Here is a 21,768-nt window from a genome sequence, read left to right as displayed (position 1 = left end):
GACTCAGGTGAAAGATTTGGAGGTTATCCTCGACTTCCAACTCACGTACAAGCTGCACATCTCGTATGTCGCGGACAAGGCTTCCAGAACGTTAGGATTTATTTTTCGCACCACAAAGGACTTTTCCGATATTTATTGTCTGAAGTCCTTGTACTCCTCGCTGGTACGTTCTATACTGGAATACGGCTCCGCAGTTTGGAACCCGAACTATAACAACCGATTCCTACGTTTCGCACTACGTAATGTTCCATGGAGGGATCCACAACGTCTTCCAAGCTATGAATCGCGATGTCAGTTGATAAATTTGGAACCGCTTCGACACCGTGGGGAGACAACTCGAGCTCTTCTAATTGCTGATAGCTCTATCCTGAATCAAATTAGCATCAACGTTCGTCCCAGAGCACTACGAATCGGCGCAATGCTAAGAATGCCTTTCAGCCGAACTAACCACAGAATGCATGGTGCTATCAGCGGGTTGCAGAGAAACTTCATTCGTGTCTCAGCTTTGTTCGACTTTAACATTCCCCGACAGACGCTGCGCCGCCGTTTCTACCGTTTCTACCAGTTCTTTTCAGCACAGTAGACTACGTAAAGACTGATATGTTTTTGTAAATTGTAATGTATAACTTTTAGTTTTGTTTTATATTCGCCCAAATATTTTTTTTTATCACACCTTCATTGGGACAAATTAGTCTGTTGATGTAGCAACAATAAATAAATAAATAAATAAATAAAGAAAATAATGAGTTTTTGACGAATGAACCAACCTCTGACTCAATGAATGCAACCATTTCTGATTTCGGATATCTCAATTGGCCATTATTTACATGCAGGTCCACTACTCAAGTGTTGCCCAAAACGGCAGAGATAAAAGAGAGCAAAACCCATTACAAAAGGAGTCGTGGAACACAGGTCAATGCGGAAGATATCGATATGCTTCATGTAAAGAGATTAGATCTGTCGAACAGTGGTGCTGAAAACAAGCCGATAAAAGCCATTGGAACGGAATCAATCATCCCCCAGTGTCGATTTTGTCTGCGTAGGGTTTCTAGAGAAAATTTGAAAATCATCCTTCGAAAACAAAGCACGAAAGCCTACGCTGCTTTTCAGATTCGAGTGTTTCATCACGATGCTTATCCGTTGGCTTGCTCCAACTGTTTGAACATGATAGACATAATCTTGGATTACAAATCAGCAGTGCTGAAAGCGCGCAACCTACTTCTAGATAAAAGAATGCATTTGGAAAATAATGGTTGGGATGATCCAGTAAATATCGAATGTTTTAAGCAATGCAAATCTACCATAGAGCAACATCGAATGCAAATGGATTCGATCTATGACGAGCAAATGGTGAGGGAAGAAAGAAGGATTGCATCCAACGACAATGAGCAGATTATGGAAGAAGAGCGAAGAGATGCGTCAGTACTAGAACCGAAAATGGAGCTTAATATCGGAGAAGACGAAGCACATGTTCCCAGAGATGACTTAATTCACATTAATCAAAGCGTAACTATTCCACACACGATGAGTGATGAATGCACTGCTGAATTTGCTTTGGAATCTGATATCAATGAAGTAGAACACGCATTGGAGGCTCACGTAGCTGACTCTGAATGTTTAATAAACACAGATGAAATTTTCGAAATGTCCCATGCAAATACTGAACTTGCTGTACTCAGTATCGGTTCTCCAGCAAATGATGAAGATAAATCTACATCTAAAATTAGGAGAGTAAAGGAGAAAAAAGTTTACTATTCTTCAGAATCTGACCACAATGCAGAAGATGCAGATTACAATCCAGTTGATTTGAATTCATCTGATAATGACGACGATGATCCAGATTACACATCACAACAACTGGTAGCGAAACATAAACCACCTGGTAAATCAGAAATTAGGCAGACACATGATTCAGAGGCAGCGCCACGTAAAAAAAGAAAATATAGGAAAAGAGATAAACAACAGGATCAACATAAGTCACAAGGCAAACTAAAGAAACCAAGGAAGCCACGCAAACCGAAAGAATCAATTCTGAACAGGCCACCTGACTATAAACCACCATCAGTTCAGCCAGTATTGTGTGATTTATGCGGAGAATCCGTTCGACCTGAAACGATCGAAGGACACAGAAATCGCCACCTAGGTATGAAATAAAAAACAAATTCATTATTCAATTGCCAACTAATTAATTTGTTTCATCATCAAGGAATCAAACCGTACAACTGCCCCATCGATGGTTGCGATTGGACGTTCCACGGTCGATCCAACATGTCCAACCACATGCGGCGTATGCATCCCGAAAACGGAGTACAATCGCATAAGTGCGATGTTTGCGGCAAATACATCCGAGGGAAGCGAGGCATTTTGAATGAACACAAGAAGCTGCATGCCCTGAAGGACAAAAGCTACGTGTGTCAAGTTTGCGGAAAAGGTTTCACGTTGAACAGATACCTGCGACAGCATTCGGTCATACACACTGGGCTGTTCCCGTACGAGTGTGGCTATTGTGGTAAAAAGTGAGTAATGCATATACTATCTATTTACAAAATGAGTATGCTCAGACATTGTTTCCATGCTCCTTTCCAGGTTCAACAATAAATGGAGTATGAAGACTCACGAGAAGAATATGCACGAAAAGAAGAATCAAATCAACTTTGATCAAGAGATTGAAACAGAAAATCCTGGACAAGCATATAACGAATGAAAGTGTTAACTGAACTACTGAGAGCCTTGAATAAGATTCATTTGATTGAAGAAAGTGTCCTCAAGCGTGTTGCTCTTACATATATTCATCGTATGTCTGAAAGTTATGGAAATTAGTTCAAAAACTTGTGTTTCTTGTTTTTTTCTTAAATATTTTTACTCCTTTTTTATGACCATTGGTTTGGGTCCTCCATTTATAATTATTATTGAAATGATTTTGTTTGCCAACCATTGAAAAAAAATGTATCTTGTGTGGTAAAACAATGACCCTGTGACCAGGAAGTCTTTTCGTATAGATGCTTAAGTGGATCGATATTCTACCGTTTCCTCTATCGCATATGCTTTTAACGATGAATGTCTCATGATGATTAAACAGAGCTCCGTTAAATGTTTTTCGAGTAAATGCATGTTGAATCATCTGAACTCTGAAACAGTTGGATGTTATGCAATCTTGAGACAGCGTTTTGTCAAACCTAAGGTGATATTAAAGAAAATAATAAAATAATTGGTCAATGTATCGTGTTTGCATTAGTTTAATCGATTATTATTTACTTTCAGGTCCGCTACTGCATTGCAGCAAAAGGGGGCCAAAATGAAACAGGGCAGAACTCTTTCCAGGAGGAGCCGTGGCACACAAGTGGATCCGCAAGACATCGAAATGTTTCATGTGCGATGCTCAGACCTGTCGAATAGTGATGCTGAAAATAAACCTATAGCAGCCTTTGGGGTGGAGACAATTGTTCCCCAGTGTCGGCTTTGTTCACGCAGAGTTTCTCGAGAAAATTTGAAAATCTTCCTGAGAAGTCAATGCAAGAAAGTCCACGCTGCTTTTCAGATTCGCGTTTTCCACAACGATTTATATCCATGGGCTTGCTCTAATTGTTTGAATATGATAGACATATTCTTGGATTACAAATCATCAGTCGTTAAGGCACGCAACCTTCTTCTAGACAGAAGAATTCATTTGGAAGGCGAGGGTTGGGACGATCCAGTAAATATCGAAAGTTTTGAGCAATGCAAATCCGCCATAGAACAACATCGAGTGCAGATAGACGCGCTCTACGAGGAGTGTTTGGTGAATGAAGAAAGAAGGCAACCATTGGTCTACGGTGAGCACATTATGGAAGAAGAGGATAGCGTAGAGCTACCAGAACCGAAGATAGAGTTTAGTATGTTCGAAGAAAATGTTCCAGCAGATGAGACCATGCAAAGCACAATTACGCCAAACGCGGCAAGTGATGTATGCACCGTAGAGCTTGCGATAGAATCTGATATGAACGAGGTAGAATATCTTCTTGAGACTGATATAGAAGATTATCCCATCGAAAATGTAATTGAAGTAAACACTGATGAAGCTACCGAAGTGATTCCTGTTATCGATATCACTGAAGATGAAGGTCAATCCTACTCTCAAGCCAAAAGGGCAAAGAAGAAGAAAGTTGAATATCGTCCAGAATCCGATCAAAATGCTAAAGATGTGATTCATAATTCAGATGAAATTCATCGCATTGACGATGATGACCGTGATTCCATTTTACAGCAGATCTCAACAAATCAGGAATTATCTGTCAAAGAGGAAATTATTTCAGAAGAATCAGTCCCAGTAAAAAGGAAGTATAAGAGAAGAGTTAAACAACAGGATCAAGTTAAGAAACAAACCAAAGTGAGAAAACTTAGAAAGCCCAAGCAACCGAGAAAGAGACAATTGAACAGACCTCCTCAAATTGTTCTACCAACTTTGTGTGACTTATGTGGTCAATCAGTTCGACCTGAAACGATAGAAGGCCATAAGAATCGCCATCTAGGTAAAACATACAATACAAGTAATTTACATGCCTATATTGCAGTTAATTCAATTTTCTATCATCAAGGAATTAAGCCGTACAAATGTCCCTTCGATGGCTGCGACTGGTCATTCCATGGTCGATCCAACATGTGCACCCACATACGGCGTGTACACCCGAAAAACGGAATTCAGTCCCATGAATGTAACGTTTGCGGCAAGATCGTCAGAGGGATGCCTGGCACTCTAAATGAGCACAAAAGGTTACATTTCCTGGAAAAATCCCATGTGTGTCCAGTATGTGGAAAGGGTTTTACTTTGAGTAGATACCTTCGACAGCATGCTGCCATACACACGGGACAGTTACCATACGAGTGTAGCTTTTGCGGTAAAAAGTAAATAATAGAACTATTTGTAAAGAGGGGAATATTTTAATAACAATGTTTTTCCTATGTCACTTTTTAGGTTCAACAATAAATGGAGTATGAAAACTCACGAGAAAAATATGCACATGAAAAAGAATCAAGTTATCCCTCTCAATAAAGTGCTAGAAGCTACTACACAAGCCGATAAGTAGTGAAATAGTTGATTGAACAGCAAATTTCATTAAATGATTTTTTTTACTGAATCCAATGGCCATAGGATCCTAATTTCACAATGGACAATGTAGACGTATGTTTTTTACGTATCGAAACACTGAAATACATAGTACTTAAGCCATGATGGTAAATATTATGTGAATAATAAATATACTTCTTGTCGTTGTATTTATTTTTTAATTACGCCTGTTTTTCACCTGTCGATGCCGCATCAGCCAGCTGGACGTCTGGATAGGACTCGCAGGATAGGACTTTTTTTTAATCTTTATTTAGGTGTTTTTTAATTCTAGATTAAGTTCAACACCGGCAGGATAGGATAAGCTTTAAATATATTTGACGATTCTGTGTTGAACATAATGTTACATTAAAAAACACGTTTATAAAGTAATTAAAAAAATATATATTTGACGATTAGGCAGAGTGTATTAGGACAAGCTCTAGATTTCAATTATTTTGTAATATTTTTTTATTAGGTATTTATATAGGTATTTACAAAAGATATTTTAGTTAGTTACTAAAATATCTTTTGTATTTACCTTTATGCTCACGTTTCGTGGATGTTAATTATAGATTTTGAACTCATCACAAAAATAAAGCAGTACTTGACTCATATAAGACAGTTGAAGACATTCCACTAAAAGAGCTTAAATAATTTTTCCGTTAAAACATGTTATGTATTAGGTTTTATGTTTATTTCTACTATAGCCTGTTAGTTTTAGTCGACAGTAGTTTGATTTTTCGGGTTAGTAATTTAATTAGGTAGGATGTATGTAGTTTTAAATTAGCATCACGAAAGTTGAATTATTTTTATTAAAAAAAACACGCGTTGATAAGTAGCCTCACATGTAGTTTTCTAAAATTCTAACCTTACGTATTTGAAAGTTTCCAGTATAACACTGTTAAACACATTTTAAATGCATTTTTTTAAATTTCCTATATTCACCATGTCGAAATACAGTGATTTCACGCTGAGAGTCTCAGATTTCACGCACACGTCCATAGTTACCAGATGGCATCAGTGCGGCTTCGTCAAACAAAACAAAATCACAGCATAAATTTTGAAAACTGACAGCATAATGGCTTTCCTCTTTGCGCAACTTTAATCATATTTTTATAATCATATATGATTTCTGAAAGTTTCTGCAGAAACTTTAGTTTTCCATATGGATGGACAAAAGATATTTAATATATAAAATATCTTTTGGATAGACCTACTGTGGCTCGATCAAACTTGACAGAATCGCCCATTGCGTGCAACGACCAACGAGCTGTCAAAGTGTTAAATAACAAGCAAAAAAAAGCAAAACATCCCGGGTCGTCGTTCGTGTAAAAATTCTAAAAATTGCATTAATAGTTTCAGTGGTTTATAGTAAATTGGTGGGAAATTAATAGAGTATTGAAGTGAAGTGAAAATTTAGTGGATAGTTATAGGTTCTGGTTTTAATCATGACAGAAGTGGATTTTATTAAAGAAAGTTCCGGTATGTAGCAACGGCAAGGTCAGTAGAGTATTATCTCATATAGTGTGGTTTCTAAACATGGTAATTATATAATTGTAATTGTAATTTTTATTGGAAACGATAACCGGTTAGTTTACACTTATTATCGGGTCAAGGAAGCGTTAAAACACTGGCTGGTTGTTATTATGATCCAGCTCGGCATGAGATAAAATGCGTTACAAAACCTCGCTGGGAAATATTTTCCATTCATCAAACTAATTGACTAGGTTTATGACCCGTGTAGACTGACCTAACTTCTGCAATCAATAATATATGGTATGCATATAATATTGCACTAATTAGATTTTCATATAACATTGATCATGGAATGCAAAAGTTTGATAAGAGTTATATACAGCGCATATAATATGACAATTTTATTGTCATATTCAGGGGGAGATCCCCCAGCGCCGGACTCCCAATACCGGACACTTCTAAAAACGGCACTTGCAGAGATCCCTCTATCATCTTTATTATTTATTCAGACTAAGGCCGAAGTGGCCTGTGCGGTATATAAGAGTCCTCTCCATTCGGCTCGATCCATGGCTTCACGTCGCCAAACACGCAGTCTACGGAGGGTCCGCAAGTCATCTTCAACCTGATCGATCCACCTTGCCCGCTGCGCACCTCGCCTTCTTGTACCCGTCGGATCGTTGTCGAGAACCATTTTCACCGGGTTATTGTCCGACATTCTGGCTACGTGCCCGGCCCACCGCAGTCGTCGAATTTTCGTGGTGTTAACGATGGATGGTTCTCCCAACAGCAACTCGTGGTTCATTCGCCTCCTCCACGTACCGTCCGCCATCTGCACCCCACCATATATGGTACGCAGCACTTTCCTTTCGAAAACTCCGAGTGTGCGTTGGTCCTCCACGAGCATCGTCCAGGTCTCGTATCCGTAGAGGACTAGCGGTCTAATGAGCGTTTTGTAGATTGTCAGTTTTGTACGGCGGCGAGCTCTATTCGATCGGAGCGTCTTGCGGAGTCCAAAGTACGTACGATTTCCAGCCACTATGCGTCTCCGAATTTCTCTGCTGGTGTCATTTTCGGCAGTCACCAGTGAGCCCAAGTACACAAATTCTTCAACCACCTCGATTTCGTCACCACCGATGCAAACTCGCGGTGGGTGGCTCACATTGTCGTCTCTTGAACCTCTTCCTATCATGTACTTTGTCTTCGACGTGTTTATTACTAGTCCGATCCGCTTAGCATCCCTCTTCAGTCTGATGTAGGCTTTCTCCATCTTCTCAAAGTTACGTGCCATAATATCTATGTCGTCGGCGAAGCCAAATAGCTGGACGGACTTATTGAAAATTGTACCACTCGTGTTAATCCCTGCTCTTCGTATTACCCCTTGCAAAGCGATGTTGAATAGCAGACACGAAAGACCATCACCTTGCCGTAACCCTCTGCGGGTTTCGAAGGGACTCGAAAATGCCCCTGAAACTCGAAATACGCACATCACCCGATCCATCGTCGCTTTGATCAACCGTGTCAGTTTATCCGGAAAACCGTGTTCGTGCATTAGCTGCCATAGCTGGTCCCGATCGATTGTATCATATGCGGCTTTGAAGTCGATGAATAGATGATGTGTGGGCACGTTGTATTCGCGGCATTTCTGCAGTACTTGGCGAATGGCGAACACCTGGTCCGTGGTGTAGCGTTCGCCCATAAAACCCGCCTGGTACTGTCCCACGAACTCCCTTGCAGTTGGTGCTAGTCGATGGCATAAAATTTGGGAGAGTACCTTGTAGGCGGCGTTCAGCAATGTGATTACGCGGTAGTTGCTACAATCCAGCTTATCGCCCGTTTTGTAGATGGGACACACGACACCTTCCATCCACTCCTGCGGCAAAACTTCCTCCTTCCAAATCTTGGTAATGACCCAGTGCAGCGCTCTAGCCAGTGCCTCACCACCGTGTTTAAATAGCTCTCCTGGTAGTTGGTCGACCCCAGGGGCTTTGTTGTTCTTCAGCCGGCCAATCTCCTCCTGGATTTCTTGGAGATCCGGAGCCGGTAGAATTATGTCCTGCGCGTGTTCTCCCAGGTCCATCACCATACCGCCATCTTCGTCTGCCACATCGCCAATCAGGTGTTCATCGTAGTGCTGCCGCCGCCTTTGGATCACCTCACGCTCGTTCGTAAGAAGGTTCCCGTTTATGTCCTTGCACATATCAGGCTGTGGCACGTATCCCTTACGTGAAGGGTTTAACTTCTCATAGAACTTTCGTGTGTTATTAGCGCGGTACAGTTGCTCCGTCTTTTCACGGTCTCGATCTTCCTCAGGGTGTCGACTACCTGGAAAAACCTGGAAAGTCAGGGAAAGTCAGGGAATTTCGTTTTGGATCTGGAAAGTCAGGGAAAGTCAGGAATTTTGATTAAGGTCAGGGAAAAATCACAAATCCAAAAATTGAAAATTTAGTGATTTTTTTTTCAATTCGAGCAATATACCAAACCAAGGACACTTGTGGCAATAAAACTCTGAACCAATTCAAATCCATTTATAACGATAATTAAAGGTACTGAAACGTTGGATCAGAATTATTATTTTTTGATATTTTATCTGGTTATCAGACTGCATAGCCGATAAACAATATTCCGAAGCAGTTACAGTCGACAACCACCTCTACTATCAAGCTATAAAGCTTATTTTTTGTGTGGCCGTTGGCAGTATTTAGACTAAAAGTCTACTCCGGGCTCTTTTAATGTTCCCCATGGTAATCGAGTTTGTTTCTATTAATCTTGACGAAATAACAGAGGTACCAAAGTCGTGTTACTCAAATGGTCACTGTTGAGACCTGATCCAAATAGTCTTTTTAAGTCCCCCTTCATATTTTAGATTATTTAGTTTGAGTGGTTTTGTGCCGGAGTCGTTTTGATTTTTTTGCAGTTTCCTTATTAGTAGAGTTTGAGTTATGGCCCAAAGTTCAGAACTGTTCAACAATCAATCATCAAACATGTTTAACCTACAACCAATAACTGGATATTTGCAAGTTTGTTGAAAGAAAACGCCGAATAGTAACTTTGTGGACCTGTGTCGGCCCACCACAGCATCAGCATCATCTCCAAACAAAATTATGTAGGTAATGTTTTAACCCTATTTCCGCCCACGACATTTTTTTTTTAAATTTCAATAGGAAGGAATCATCTTTGAAAAAAACGCTAGAACAAAAGTTATTCGATAAAATTGGTGGAAAACGAAAAAAAAAATTGATTGTAAATCAATATTCAACCGATTGTTTTCAATAGTTCAACTATTTGTACTCAAAATTGATTATATTTGCAGTCTAATGAAACCATAAAGATGTGCCTAATATTACTTTTTGTTGTTGAAACAATACGATGAAGGTTAGAAGGTGCAAAGTTTGATAATGATTCACAGACACCATGGGCGGGGATAGGTTTAAAAACATTACGTGAACTTCCATTTGATGATGGGCTTCTAAAATCGATTCTCACGTCCTTAGGTGGTCATGTAGAGAGAATGATAGTGGATAAACGCATCATATGGTCTAACTCATGTACGTAGGTGGCGATGGTCTCAATTAAACGTTACTCGATACTGCATAATCATGCTCGGATGCAAGAGGAGGATAATGTTGTTGTCAATGGTAATGTTTCAGTATTACATTCGCTGCTTTAGATGATTATAAAACAATTTCATCAGGAAATAATCAGGTTGATCTTCGAGAATTTCGTCCAGAAACTACTTCAGAATTCTCACTGAACCATAAAAAAAAATCCATGGGATTTAAAAAAGCTGTCTCGATAGGTTTTATCCTGGAGCTCCTCGATGGATGTTCAGTTGATTTTTTTTCAAAAGCTCCGCTCCAAAAACTTTGTATATTGTATGGTATTTACTCAAATTTTAACTAAATGTCTTCGTGAAGGGATTCATATAAAAAATAAATAAAAGAATCTTCAAACATATTTTCACGAGTTCTTCAAAAAACTATTAGATGTTCTTATTAAGTTTCATTGCTTGTTGCTGTTGTCTCACATCTAGTTGATAGTAGTTAAACTTTCTATAAATAAAACAATGCTGGAACTCCAAGACCATTTTTGAAAAAAAAACAACAACTGAAAATCGATCAAATTACTGGAGTAGGAGAAGCTCCCTCAGCATTTGAGACTAGTTATGGCACTTCTTCACAAAAATTCCCTATTTTGATATTTTCCATGGGACCATTGATTTATTTAAACAGAAATTGAACGACCTGAGTGTATTCAGACCAAATTATTTAAATTATTGCAATGGTTAGAATGTTTTACTGGGCTTAATGTAAGTGCTGCATATAGATTTATTCGAGCTTGTAGGGATTGCATTCTTGATTATCTGGATGATAGCAAGCAGCCCGTAACTATTTTTAGAAGTCCATAAACTCTACAGAATAAGAATTCTTACTCCGTAAGTATACTTGAGAGCCATGGAGGTTTCTCGATGTTCACGAAAATAACTTATCCGGAAGATTTTTTAACGGCATTAGAACGATCGCTAGAAGCTTTCACGATTGTTTAGAAAGAGTTCAAAAGTCGTGTCAAAAGATACAAGATTTCACACAATTTTCCACAAAGATAATAAAAACTTCAACGATTTGAAGAAATCCGTGAGAATTCCAAATGGTGGATGAGGGCACAAAAAACTTATTACATTAATTGCAACTAATTTTAACGATGTGAATTTTGAAAATCTTTCAGGAGTTCTGCGCATTTACTTAGATCTTTGCGAACGACTTGAATTACCTATCGATATTATACGAATCCTTAATGTTTTATTTCTAGAAGTGATTAGACTTCCAGTAGCTCAGCAAGTCATATGGACTTCAAGGATTCACACATGCAGAGATTTTCATACGCTTTTAAAAAAAAACATTTTTCATACCTGGAATTTTTCGAGGAATGGTCTGGAAAGTCAGGAAAGTCAGGAATTTTATTCTCAAATTTGAGTCGACACCCTGTTCCTGTTGGCGCTTTTCCTCCGGAAAATCGAGTTTCGTCTGTTCCGCGCCCGTTTATATCGTGCCTCGTTCGCTCTCGTGCGGTGTTGCAGCAATCTCGCCCATGCTGTATTCTTCTCTTCTACTAAATGCTCACATTCGCCGTCATACCAGTCGTTTCTCTGATCCGGGGGCACCGTGCCAAGTGCAGCGGTTGCGGTGCTACCAATTGCGGATCGAATATCTCTCCAGCCATCTTCAAGAGACGCTGCGCCTAGCTGCTCTTCCGTTGGAAATGCCACTTCCAGCTGCTGCGCGTATTCTTGGGCTAGTCTACCGTCTTGTAGCCGCCCAATGTTAAGCCGCGGCGTCCGACTTTGACGCGTGTTGTACACCGTCGAGAGTTTTGAGCGCAGGCATACTGCAACGAGGTAGTGGTCGGATTCAATATTCGCACTGCGGTAAGTGCGGACGTTCGTGATGTCGGAGAAGAATTTACCGTCGATTAGAACGTGGTCGATTTGGTTTTCTGTTTTTCGGTTAGGTGATCTCCATGTGGCTTTGTGGATATTTTTGCGGGGAAAGAAGGTGCTTCGGACTACCATTCCGCGGGAGGCTGCGAAGTTTATGCATCGTTGGCCGTTGTCATTCGATACGGTGTGCAGACTATCCGATCCGATGACCGGTCTATACATTTCCTCCCATCCTACCTGTGCGTTCATGTCACCGATGACGATTTTGACGTCCCGCAGTGGGCATCCATCGTATGTCTGCTCCAGCTGTGCATAGAACGCTTCTTTCTCGCCGTCGGGTCGGGTCTGTAATTCATCGTAGATCATCCTGTCGCAACCTGCGAAACCTAGCGACTTGCAATTCCATGTTCCAAGCTTCCAATCGTGATCCTGTATTCGTCGCCTAGGTCTTTGCCGATTATATCGAGTCGCATTATCTCTTATATTGTTCGTAATGATTGATTATATTGTTCGTAATGATTCCAGGCGGCTTATTGGGCCTGCGAAAACCTCCTGTCTCGTCGGAGGGCCGTCGTGTCAGGGCTGTTTAGCGTCCCACCTAACACCAGGACTTGGGCTTGTGCGCTTTGAGCGGCACACGGTCGCTTTGGTGAGGCCTACTTGCGGATACATGTAGTTTTTTATAGAGGTTTAACAGGGCCCACTGTCAAACCCCACCGCATCCTAGGCAAGCCCCACAACTCGCAGATGGCCTGGGGAGGGATCGTCAATCCCTTGGACATAGTCCCTGCTGCCCTAAAAGTTCAACAACAAACTGCTACGTAATTTCTGTCGTGAAAAAAGTATAAATTTACGACACTCTACAGTTCGCAGTCAAACGGTGTAGCAGAACGGAAAACCAGATCCATCTCCGAAATGGCAACCTATATGCTACTGGACGCTGGTCTCGATAAACGATATTGGGGGGAATTGTCTTGATTGCTACATTAATCCATAATCGTGACCCGTCCCGATCAGTCCAGAAGACTCCATTTAGGATGTGGTTGGGGCGAGGAGGGCCCTCCTTAGCCGTGCGGTAAGACGCGCGGCTACAAAGCAAGACCATGCTGAGGGTGGCTGGGTTCGATTCCCGGTGCCGGTCTAGACAATTTTCGGATTGGAAATTGTCTCGACTTCCCTGGGCATAAAAGTATCATCGTGTTAGCCACATGATATACGAATGCAAAAATGGTAACTTGGCTTAGAAACCTCGCAGTTAATAACTGTGGAAGTGCTTAATGAACACTAAGCTGCGAGGCGGCTCTGTCCCAGTGTGGGGATGTAATGCCAATAAGAAGCAGAAGAAGAAGGGGGCGTAAACCGGACCTCATCCGGTTTCGTTAGCCAAGCCTTTGTGGTGGTAAGATAGAATCGAGAGCAAAGCGGCTCACTTTTGTAGGATATTCATTGGAACACAAAGGTTTTAGGTTTGTTGACACTGAAACTGATTCCATCGTCATCAGCAGGGACACTCGTTTCATAGAAGGTGGAACCACTACCTGTTGAAATCCTAATTTCGGAGACTGTGCAGGATGAAAGACAGCAGGAAGAGGAGGTAAGCAAGAGTCGTAGCTCGAGCATTCAGCCAAAAGAGTGGGATAGATTTTGATCAAGTTTTTGCGCCGGTTACTCGTCAAATAACTTTTCGGACGTTTCTCACAGTTGCTGCAGAACGGAAGTTACTTGTTCAACACATCGATATCAAAACAGCATACCTTAACGGCGTACTTAAAGAGCCGCGCCGTTTCGACTTCGAAGCCGCATATGGTACAATCGATCGGGAACAGTTATGGCAGCTAATGCACGAAAACGGATTTCCGGATAAACTGATACGGTTGATCAAGGCGATGATGGATCGTGCGATGTGCGTAGTTCGAGTTTTAGCGTCATTCTCGAGTCCCTTTGAAATGTGCAGAGGGTTACGGCAAGGTGGTAGTCTTCAGTGTCTGCTATGGAACATCGCTTTGGAGGGAGTAATACGAAGGGCAGGGATTGACACGAGTGGTACGATTTCCACGAAGTCCGTCCAGTTATTTGGTTTCGTCGACGTCATTGATGTTATGGAACGTAACTTTGAGAGGATGGAGGAAGCCTACATCAGACTGAAAAGCGAAGCTAAACGGATTGGACTAGTCATCAACACGTCGAAGATGAAGTACATGGTAGGAAGAGGCTCTAGAGAGGTCAATGTAAGACACCCACCACGAGTTACTATCGGTGGTGACGAAATCGAGGTGGTTGAAGAATTCGTGTACTTGGGCTCACTGATGACCGCCGATAACGATACCAGCAGAGAAGTTCGAAGACGCATAGTGGCTGGAAATCGTACGTACTTGGCACTCCGCAAGACGCTCCAATAGAATAGAGTTCGCCGCCGTACCAAACTAACTATCTACAAAACGCTTATTAGACCGGTAGTTTTCTACGGACACGAGACCTGGACGATGCTCGTGGAGGACCAACGCGCACTGGGAGTTTTCGAAAGGAAAGTGTTGGGTACCATCTATGCTGGGGTGCAGATGGCGGACGGTACGTGGAGGAGGCGAATGAACCACGAGTTGCATCAGCTGTTGGGAGAACCATCCATCGTTCACACCGCGAAAATCGGACGACTGCGGTGGGCCGGGCACGTAGCCAGAATGTCGGACAGTAATCCGGTGAAAATGGTTCTCGACAACGATCCAACGTGAACAAGAAGGCGAGGTGCACAGCAGGCAAGGTGGATCGATCAGGTGGAAGACGATTTGCGGACCCTCCGCAGACTGCGTGGTTGGCGAAGTGCAGCCATGGACCGAGCTGAATGGAGAAGACTTTTATGTGCAGCACAGGCCACTCCGGCCTTAGTCTGGTAATAAATAAAAAAAATCTTACGCAGTCTCTGAATGCTTTCTCAATAAACACATTAAAACACAATTTTTTTAATTAAAATCAAGTACAAATGATGATAAAAATCTAATTTTTTTCATTTATTTTTAAACATTCATGTTTTAAAAGTTTCATCTCATAAATAAACATTTAGTTCTTAAAAGTTTCATGCCTTTCTTTTCCTATTCATCTTATTCGGCAACGCAACTATAATAGCAATAATTGTGTATTGTTCCTGTTCAATTTGTTAGACATATCCGATAGCTAAAAATATACGACTTTAAATTCAATTTTTGTTCCGTAGTCGGTGGTACAAATAAAATTTCTTTATCTCATCCATAAACTACTGTATATATCTAATGTTTGACCAGTGCGATCTTTCTTTTGTAGCAGTCTTCCTGTTACTCAATTCAAAAACGCAACCGGAAATGCGAAGAAAACCTTTTTTTTCGTTGCTAGGAAAGAGTTGGGTTTTTATATTTTCATCGATTCCATTCAAGTGTTTATCTCACTTAAGAGCAAAGTGAACACGCTTCATCTGAATCAATTCGCTGGAGTGTTCTGTTGTATGATGCTTGTAGAGATAAAAGTCTCCGTCATTGTTCGCCCTTATGGAGCGGATTCTGTTTATCCTCCTTCCACAATTCTGCTACTCAACGTAACTAATCGAGCGATTTCGGGAAAGCTTCCACTTCTGGTCTATTGGATGCGTATTGAGACTATATCAATCTAAATTTGAACAGTGAATAAAATTGACTGTTCCTCTAGATAAGAATGGCTATCTGGGAAAAATCATGCCTCGTTGTTTACTTTGTTCGCGATTTCGGGCAACATTACTGACGGCTTTTCGTGTTGTTTCTGTTGCAATGGTCCTTCCGTGCTCCATTTGTTCGTCATTTGAATTAGAAAATTGGGCTCTTAATTTCTTATTCAAATGAGATTTGTTTCTTTATCCAATAACTAACTGTTGATTGTGTTTTATTTCTTTCAGCTTCTTTGCTTCGCTCTGACAGGTAAGTTCATTGAGATTTAACACTCTTCATAACGATGTTACCTTGGTAATTACCAGAGGACATATTCATTTTTTGGTAATATTAATTGTACTGAGCGTTGGATTTTTTTTCTGGTAAACTATTTTTCATTTTTTGTTTGTTAATTCATGAGTTGGGCAACGGTCGTCGGCTGGATGTTCTTACTTTTGTTTAATAATTTACTACTACGGTATAAGAAAATCATGAAAGTGATTTGACTCATTTTACTGTGGCTTTTCGAAAGATTTGTTTTCTATTTAGCAAACAATAATTCACGCAACCGTTACATAAGTCATGACACACGTGGAGACAAAAACTTTCTCTAATTTATTTGACATTTGACTAAATAAGACTATAGTTACAGTTTATTACAGCACCGTTTCGTTGGTGAAGGTTCTTGGCCCATTGACCAGTGAATACCGCGACGAGGCACAATCCTTCTTTCCGCCTGGTATCTGTTTGCTCGATTTGATGAAAATTTCTTTGAACGTTTCACGGAACTGACGCGACATCCCGCAATAGATTGCAAAATTGATTGGATAGCTAACGATGAGGAAAAAGTTCGCAAACAAGATAAACAGATTCGCAATGTAGTAGTCGAGGAACTCGTAAATAAGCGAGGAGATGATGTGTAAGGCCGTAATCACAGCAAGTGGTATTTCCACGACTAGGAAAACTGTCACCACAACTATCAACATTAATGTGGTGCAGTTGGAGTCCCGAACCCGCTTGCATTCACGCTTTTTGGCGGTATCCTTGAAGAGGCGCTCGCGCTTCTGCTGTGCTTGGCGCATCGCCTTGAACAGCAACACGTTCAACGCGACCAAACTCCCGCACGGTATCAGATGCACGAACAATATCCGGAACGAAAAGTAGAAAGTGTAGTACACATCTTCGCCCACGTAGTCATGCACCCAGCTTGAGGTCTCGGTGTGGCACACTTCCGTTGAATGGCCGTTCCATTCTATTGTCACCAGACTATATGATCTGAAAAGGCGGAAAGAAAAAAGCATTTTATTTTCAATAAACAGTGTCATTACAATGTTGTTCTATCCTAGCTTTTGAGTGTTTATACAAGGGAATGTTTTTTTAATTCTAAATAAATTCTTCTCAATGGGTGGGCTCTTGATATTTTCATGGGGATTTATTTCGACAAAGCATTGTATTTCCTTAGAAAACTCTTCTGAGTTTTCATAGGAGATTATTCTGATTTATTTTACAGGCAATCCTTCAGAGTCTTCACAGAAAAATCTAATGCATTTCCAAACGCAATTTCTTTAAATTAACACAGAAAATTTATCTAAACTTCTATAGGAAATTATTCTTTATAGATTCTCGGAAAATGCTTCTGAACTTTTACAAGAAATCTTCTGAATCTCCATAAGTAATTCATCTGAATTTAAAGATAAATTTGGAACTTCCACAGGAAAATCTTACTAATTTATTCATACACATGAAAAATCCTACGAGAATTTCAACGGGATTTTTTCACTTTATTAGGGGATCTATATTCTTCTTCTAGGACAGCGGTTCTCAACCTTTTTCTTGAGAGGTACCCCTTCGAACTTTTGCATTATTTGAGGTACCCCCTCTTGAAAGTATTCTTCTAAGCTTCTTGAAATATTATTTCCGAGCCCTTTGAAGGGAGAATTCCGAGCCTCTAGTACGGACCTTCTGAATATCTTGAAAGTAGGCTTCCGCGCCTCTTGTTGAAAGGCTTTGCATATTGAAAATACGCTTCCGAGCCTCTTGAAGGTAGAATTCCGAGGTTCTTAAAAAGAGGGTTTAGATCCATTCGAGGCATTCAGAGCCATTTGAAAGGAACCTTTCGAGCCACTTGTAATGAGGCTTCCGAACCTTTTAAAAGTAGGCTTCCAGGCCTCTTTAAAGGAGGCTGACGAGCCACTTGAAAGCAGGTACGAGCCACTTGAAAGCAGGCTTCCGAGCCTTTTGTAAGAAGGTTTCCGAGCCTTTTGAAAAGAACCTTCCGAATCTCTTGAAAGAAGCCTTTTGAGCTTTTTGAAAGAAGGCTTCCGAGTCTCTTGAAAGGAGGCTTTCAGACCTCTTAACACGAGATTTCCGGGCTTCTTGGAAGGACGCTTCCGGGCCTCTTGAAAGCAGACTTCTAAGCGTCTTGATAAACTGCTTCTAAACCTATTGTAAAGAGGCTTCCGGGTCTCTTGAAAAAAGGCTCCCGGGCCGCTTGAAAGAAGGCTTCCTGGCCTCTTGACTGGAGGTTTCCAGGCCTCTTGAAAGGAGGCTTCCAGGCCTTTTGAAAGGAGGCTTCCAGGCCTCTTGAAAGGAGGCTTCCAGGCCTCTTGAAAGGAGGCTTCCAGGCCTCTTGAAAGGAGGCTTCCAGGCCTCTTGAAAGGAGGCTTCCAGGCCTCTTGAAAGGAGGCTTCCAGGCCTCTTGAAAGGAGGCTTCCAGGCCTCTTGAAAGGAGGCTTCCAGGCCTCTTAAAAGGAGGCTTCCAGGCCTCTTGAAAGGAGGCTTCCAGGCCTCTTGAAAGGAGGCTTCCAGGCCTCTTGAAAGGAGGCTTCCAGGCCTCTTGAAAGGAGGCTTCCAGGCCTCTTGAAAGGAGGCTTCCAGGCCTCTTGAAAGGAGGCTTCCAGGCCTCTTGAAAGGAGGCTTCCAGGCCTCTTGAAAGGAGGCTTCCAGGGCCTTTGAAAGGAGGCTTCCAGGCCTCTTGAAAGGAGGCTTCCAGGCCTCTTGAAAGGAGGCTTCCAGGCCTCTTGAAAGGAGGCTTCAGGCCTCTTGAAAGGAGGCTTCCAGGCCTCTTGAAAGGAGGCTTCCAGGCCTCTTGAAAGGAGGCTTCCAGGCCTCTTGAAAGGAGGCTTCCAGGCCTCTTGAAAGGAGGCTTCCAGGCCTCTTGAAAGGAGGCTTCCAGGCCTCTTGAAAGGAGGCTTCCAGGTCTCTTGAAAGGAGGCTTCCAGGCCTCCTGAAAGGAGGCTTCCAGGCCTCTTGAAAGGAGGCTTCCAGGCCTCTTGAAAGGAGGCTTCCAGGCCTCTTGAAAGGAGGCTTCCAGGCCTCTTGAAAGGAGGCTTCCAGGCCTCTTGAAAGGAGGCTTCCAGGCCTCTTGAAAGGAGGCTTCCAGGTCTCTTGAAAGGAAGCTTCCAGGCCTCCTGAAAGGAGGCTTCCAGGCCTCTTGAAAGGAGGCTTCCAGGCCTCTTGAAAGGAGGCTTCCAGGCCTCTTGAAAGTAGGCTTCTAAGCTTTCGAACCTTTTTAAAAAGCTTCTGAACAACTTGAAAAGAGTCCTCCGAGCCTCTTGAAAGGAGGCCTTCGAGCTGCTTGGAAGAAATCTGTGCTAGTTGTGGAGGGCAGGATTCCATTGGATTTACTAATCGCCATGCATATTTTGTACAAAACAAAGTTTTGTAATAAAAAAAACACAATTATCAAAACTTTATCAATAAATTTTGATTGGAATTGTAATTCGTCCGCCATTACGAATTTTTGTTCGAGGTACCCCCTAGGGCCATCGAAGGTACCCCCAGGGGTACATGTACCCCAGGTTGAGAACCGCTGTTCTAGGACAAAAGGAAAATCCTCTGAATGTTCACACGATATTTCTCTGTATAGCAATAGATTTTTTTTTCTGAATTTCACGAAAGAATTTCAGCTGGTAGATTTCTCAGTAAACTTGGTTAAATCGATAAGTTTTTTGCCTGACATTTTAGCCTGTAAAATTATTATGAATGCACACAACGAGTCTCTGAGAAAAAGCTTAACAAATTATTGGGTGTTAGAGAATTAAATTGTTACAGGAATTTCTTTAAAATTAAAATGGAGTCGAGTAGTATAAAACTGTCAACGGCGGATTTTATCTATGTTATCAATGCTACCGATAAAAATAACGTTTTCAATTTAAAATGTGGCCTTTATGATCACTGGTAGAGCTAAGCTGGGGCACGATGGGGTACGTTACCCACCTAATCGAACATTTTACTGAAATTTAATTATATCTGATAAGAAGAATATTTTGAGCTTTTAGTCGTACGTCTTCACTCAGAAGGTGACATTTACTCTCCCATCTTATTCCGGGCAAGTGAATAATTCGACAGAATTTTACTCCCTCGCCTTGTCCCTGGCAAATGCGTGTATTGTATTTAGCGCATTACCACTATTTGTTGTTGAAGATAAATATATCAGTTCCATAGACAGGATTTGTATTAAAGAAAAAGAAATAATTGCTTAAACTGAAAGACATAATACGTTTCCACAAATTTCTCGTGAAGGTTGTGTTGTGAAGCCAGATTTGCTTTCTTTCTCTCATTCTCTCTCTAGCGTTCGCTCTTTCGCATTATCCCAAGTGCTCCCGGCTCAAATATTAGGATAATTGTTAGCATATGCAAAAGTAATAATAAAAATTAGAGCATAATATATTCATATGATTTTCGGGGTAATGGCCTGGACGAGCTCGGTGGTCTAGTGGCTACCGCTTCTGCCTTATAAGCAGGAGGTCGTGGGTTCAATTCCAGGCTCGTCCCTTTCCTACTTTGTATTTCTATCTTAGTTATTTCTGTGTTTCACGTTCTACCAAAACGATTCCTACTGTTATAACCTTCCACACAATCCCAAAACCTCCCGTGGCACCTATGAGAGGTCGTAGAGTTCTCTGCATCTTTCTTAAGTAGGTGTCCAACTAACCATCCTTCCCCTTCCTCAGCATTCGCAAGGACGTGGCCAGGACAGATCTTGACTATTGGAAAGTGCAATGCTTCCATCTAAGAGATAGTGATTAGTCCTAAATCAATATCTGTGGTAACGGATGAAAATTAGGTTACTCACATACAATAGTCTTGGCTTGTACCACCTACGAATTTGTGCGAATTTCTCAATGCTAATGCTAATGCTAATGATTTTCTGGTATATAATAAAATAATTATCCTAATAATTACTAAACATTGAATTGTTCAATACCAAATTTATACCCAAATTTGGCATATTTTTTTTTTTTAATCTTTATTAAGGTGTTTTTTTAATCTACAGACTAAGTTCAACACCGGACGAAATTTGGCATATCAAAACGACTTCTCTGCTTTTGTTAACAAAGATTCAAAAGTCGATTTGACGGATCTGATCACTGGCGGAGTTAAGCTTGGGCACGTAACCCAACTAATCGAACATTTTACTGAAATTTTAGTCGAACGTTTTTGCTTGTCATAAGACGAGTTTGGAATAATTTCCTAGAATATTGATTAATTCTTGAAATGCTTCCGAGGGATTTCATTTAGTTATTTTTGAAAGAATTTTTGAAGAAATCAAGGAATTTCTTTAGAAATTCGAAAAGATATTTCTCCGGTCATTTTATTGGAATTTCCATAGTAAATTCCTGTAAGAATTCCTTCGGAAATACCTTCAGCAATTCCTTTGCAAAATCTATCCAAAAATCTTTCAGGCCTTGGAAATTTTATATGTATATAATATGAAAATATATCGATAATTCATTCTGAATTGTCTCCACTATAGTTCTTACTAGAGTTTTGGAAGGGATTTTCTGAGGAACTACTGGGAGCATTTGTTTGAGTTCAATAATTGTTGATAATTGAAGGAGTTCCTAATTCAATTTCTGCAGAAAACCTTAAGGCAATTTACAAACGAATTCACAAAGGAATTCATAAAAAGAATTCTTCTTAAAGAATTCATAAAAAGAATTCTCCTTAAAGAATTCTGGAAGGTTTTCCTGAAACAATTTCCATAGATATTCTTAAAGGAATTTATGAAGGGTTTTCCGTAGGAATTCCAAAAAAAAAATCTAATGGATCTCATAAAAGTATTTCTGAAGGATTTTTCGAAGGAATTTTTAAATGAATTTCCGAAGAAATTCCTAGAAGAATCT

At 40.8% G+C, this 21,768-nt stretch overlaps 4 protein-coding genes across 10 annotated transcripts in view; 3 read left to right on the top strand and 1 right to left on the bottom strand.

The window, feature by feature from the left end:
- Positions 1 to 746: 746 nt before the first annotated feature.
- On the top strand, positions 747 to 2,725 carry LOC134227515 (zinc finger and SCAN domain-containing protein 12-like). Its single transcript, XM_062709068.1, has 3 exons — positions 747 to 2,143; positions 2,207 to 2,516; positions 2,587 to 2,725. The coding sequence occupies exons 1-3, from the start codon at positions 778 to 780 to the stop codon at positions 2,702 to 2,704; spliced, it is 1,794 nt and encodes a 597-aa protein (XP_062565052.1). The 5' UTR covers positions 747 to 777; the 3' UTR covers positions 2,705 to 2,725.
- A 128-nt stretch (positions 2,726 to 2,853) lies between these two features.
- On the top strand, positions 2,854 to 5,238 carry LOC134227516 (zinc finger protein 613-like). Of its 2 annotated transcripts, XM_062709070.1 has the most exons (4): positions 2,854 to 3,181; positions 3,262 to 4,508; positions 4,575 to 4,881; positions 4,952 to 5,238. In XM_062709070.1, exons 2-4 carry the CDS (start codon positions 3,296 to 3,298, stop codon positions 5,061 to 5,063), a joined length of 1,632 nt encoding a protein of 543 aa, XP_062565054.1. In that variant the 5' UTR covers positions 2,854 to 3,181; positions 3,262 to 3,295; the 3' UTR covers positions 5,064 to 5,238. The 2 variants fall into 2 exon arrangements, with proteins under 2 accessions (XP_062565054.1, XP_062565053.1); XM_062709069.1 differs by having other exon boundaries at positions 2,854 to 4,508.
- Positions 5,239 to 6,364: 1,126 nt separating this feature from the next.
- Positions 6,365 to 21,768, top strand: part of LOC134227513 (putative uncharacterized protein DDB_G0271606) — a 441,623-nt gene continuing 426,219 nt past the window's right edge. For 3 of the 6 annotated variants that reach the window (XM_062709065.1, XM_062709064.1, XM_062709058.1), the window contains exons 1-2: positions 6,366 to 6,583; positions 15,889 to 15,910. The gene's annotated coding sequence lies outside the window, so the exon portion shown is untranslated. Of the gene's footprint in view, positions 6,626 to 15,888; positions 15,911 to 21,768 lie in introns of all 6 variants that reach the window. The other 3 variants (XM_062709066.1, XM_062709061.1, XM_062709060.1) reach the window with 3 other exon arrangements.
- Positions 15,917 to 21,768, bottom strand: part of LOC134227514 (sex peptide receptor) — a 138,511-nt gene continuing 132,659 nt past the window's right edge. The window contains exon 7 of the mRNA XM_062709067.1: positions 15,917 to 16,915. Coding sequence (XP_062565051.1) covers positions 16,297 to 16,915 — 619 coding nt within the window. The 3' untranslated portion in view covers positions 15,917 to 16,296. The remainder of the gene's footprint in view (positions 16,916 to 21,768) is intronic.

Source organism: Armigeres subalbatus, chromosome 3 (genome assembly GCF_024139115.2).
Source record: "Armigeres subalbatus isolate Guangzhou_Male chromosome 3, GZ_Asu_2, whole genome shotgun sequence".
Taxonomy (NCBI): domain Eukaryota; kingdom Metazoa; phylum Arthropoda; class Insecta; order Diptera; family Culicidae; genus Armigeres; species Armigeres subalbatus.
The sequence above is the reverse complement of the archived record's forward strand: the minus strand, read 5'-3'. Positions and strand labels throughout refer to the sequence as shown.

Coding starts and splice junctions, on each gene's coding strand:
- LOC134227515 (XM_062709068.1), top strand. CDS start 778: ATGAATGCAACCATTTCTGATTTCGGATATCTCAATTGGCCATTATTT. Junction 2,144..2,206: donor ACACAGAAATCGCCACCTAG/GTATGAAATAAA, acceptor TTCATCATCAAG/GAATCAAACCGTACAACTGC. Junction 2,517..2,586: donor TGTGGCTATTGTGGTAAAAA/GTGAGTAATGCA, acceptor GCTCCTTTCCAG/GTTCAACAATAAATGGAGTA.
- LOC134227516 (XM_062709070.1), top strand. CDS start 3,296: ATGAAACAGGGCAGAACTCTTTCCAGGAGGAGCCGTGGCACACAAGTG. Junction 4,509..4,574: donor CCATAAGAATCGCCATCTAG/GTAAAACATACA, acceptor TCTATCATCAAG/GAATTAAGCCGTACAAATGT. Junction 4,882..4,951: donor TGTAGCTTTTGCGGTAAAAA/GTAAATAATAGA, acceptor GTCACTTTTTAG/GTTCAACAATAAATGGAGTA.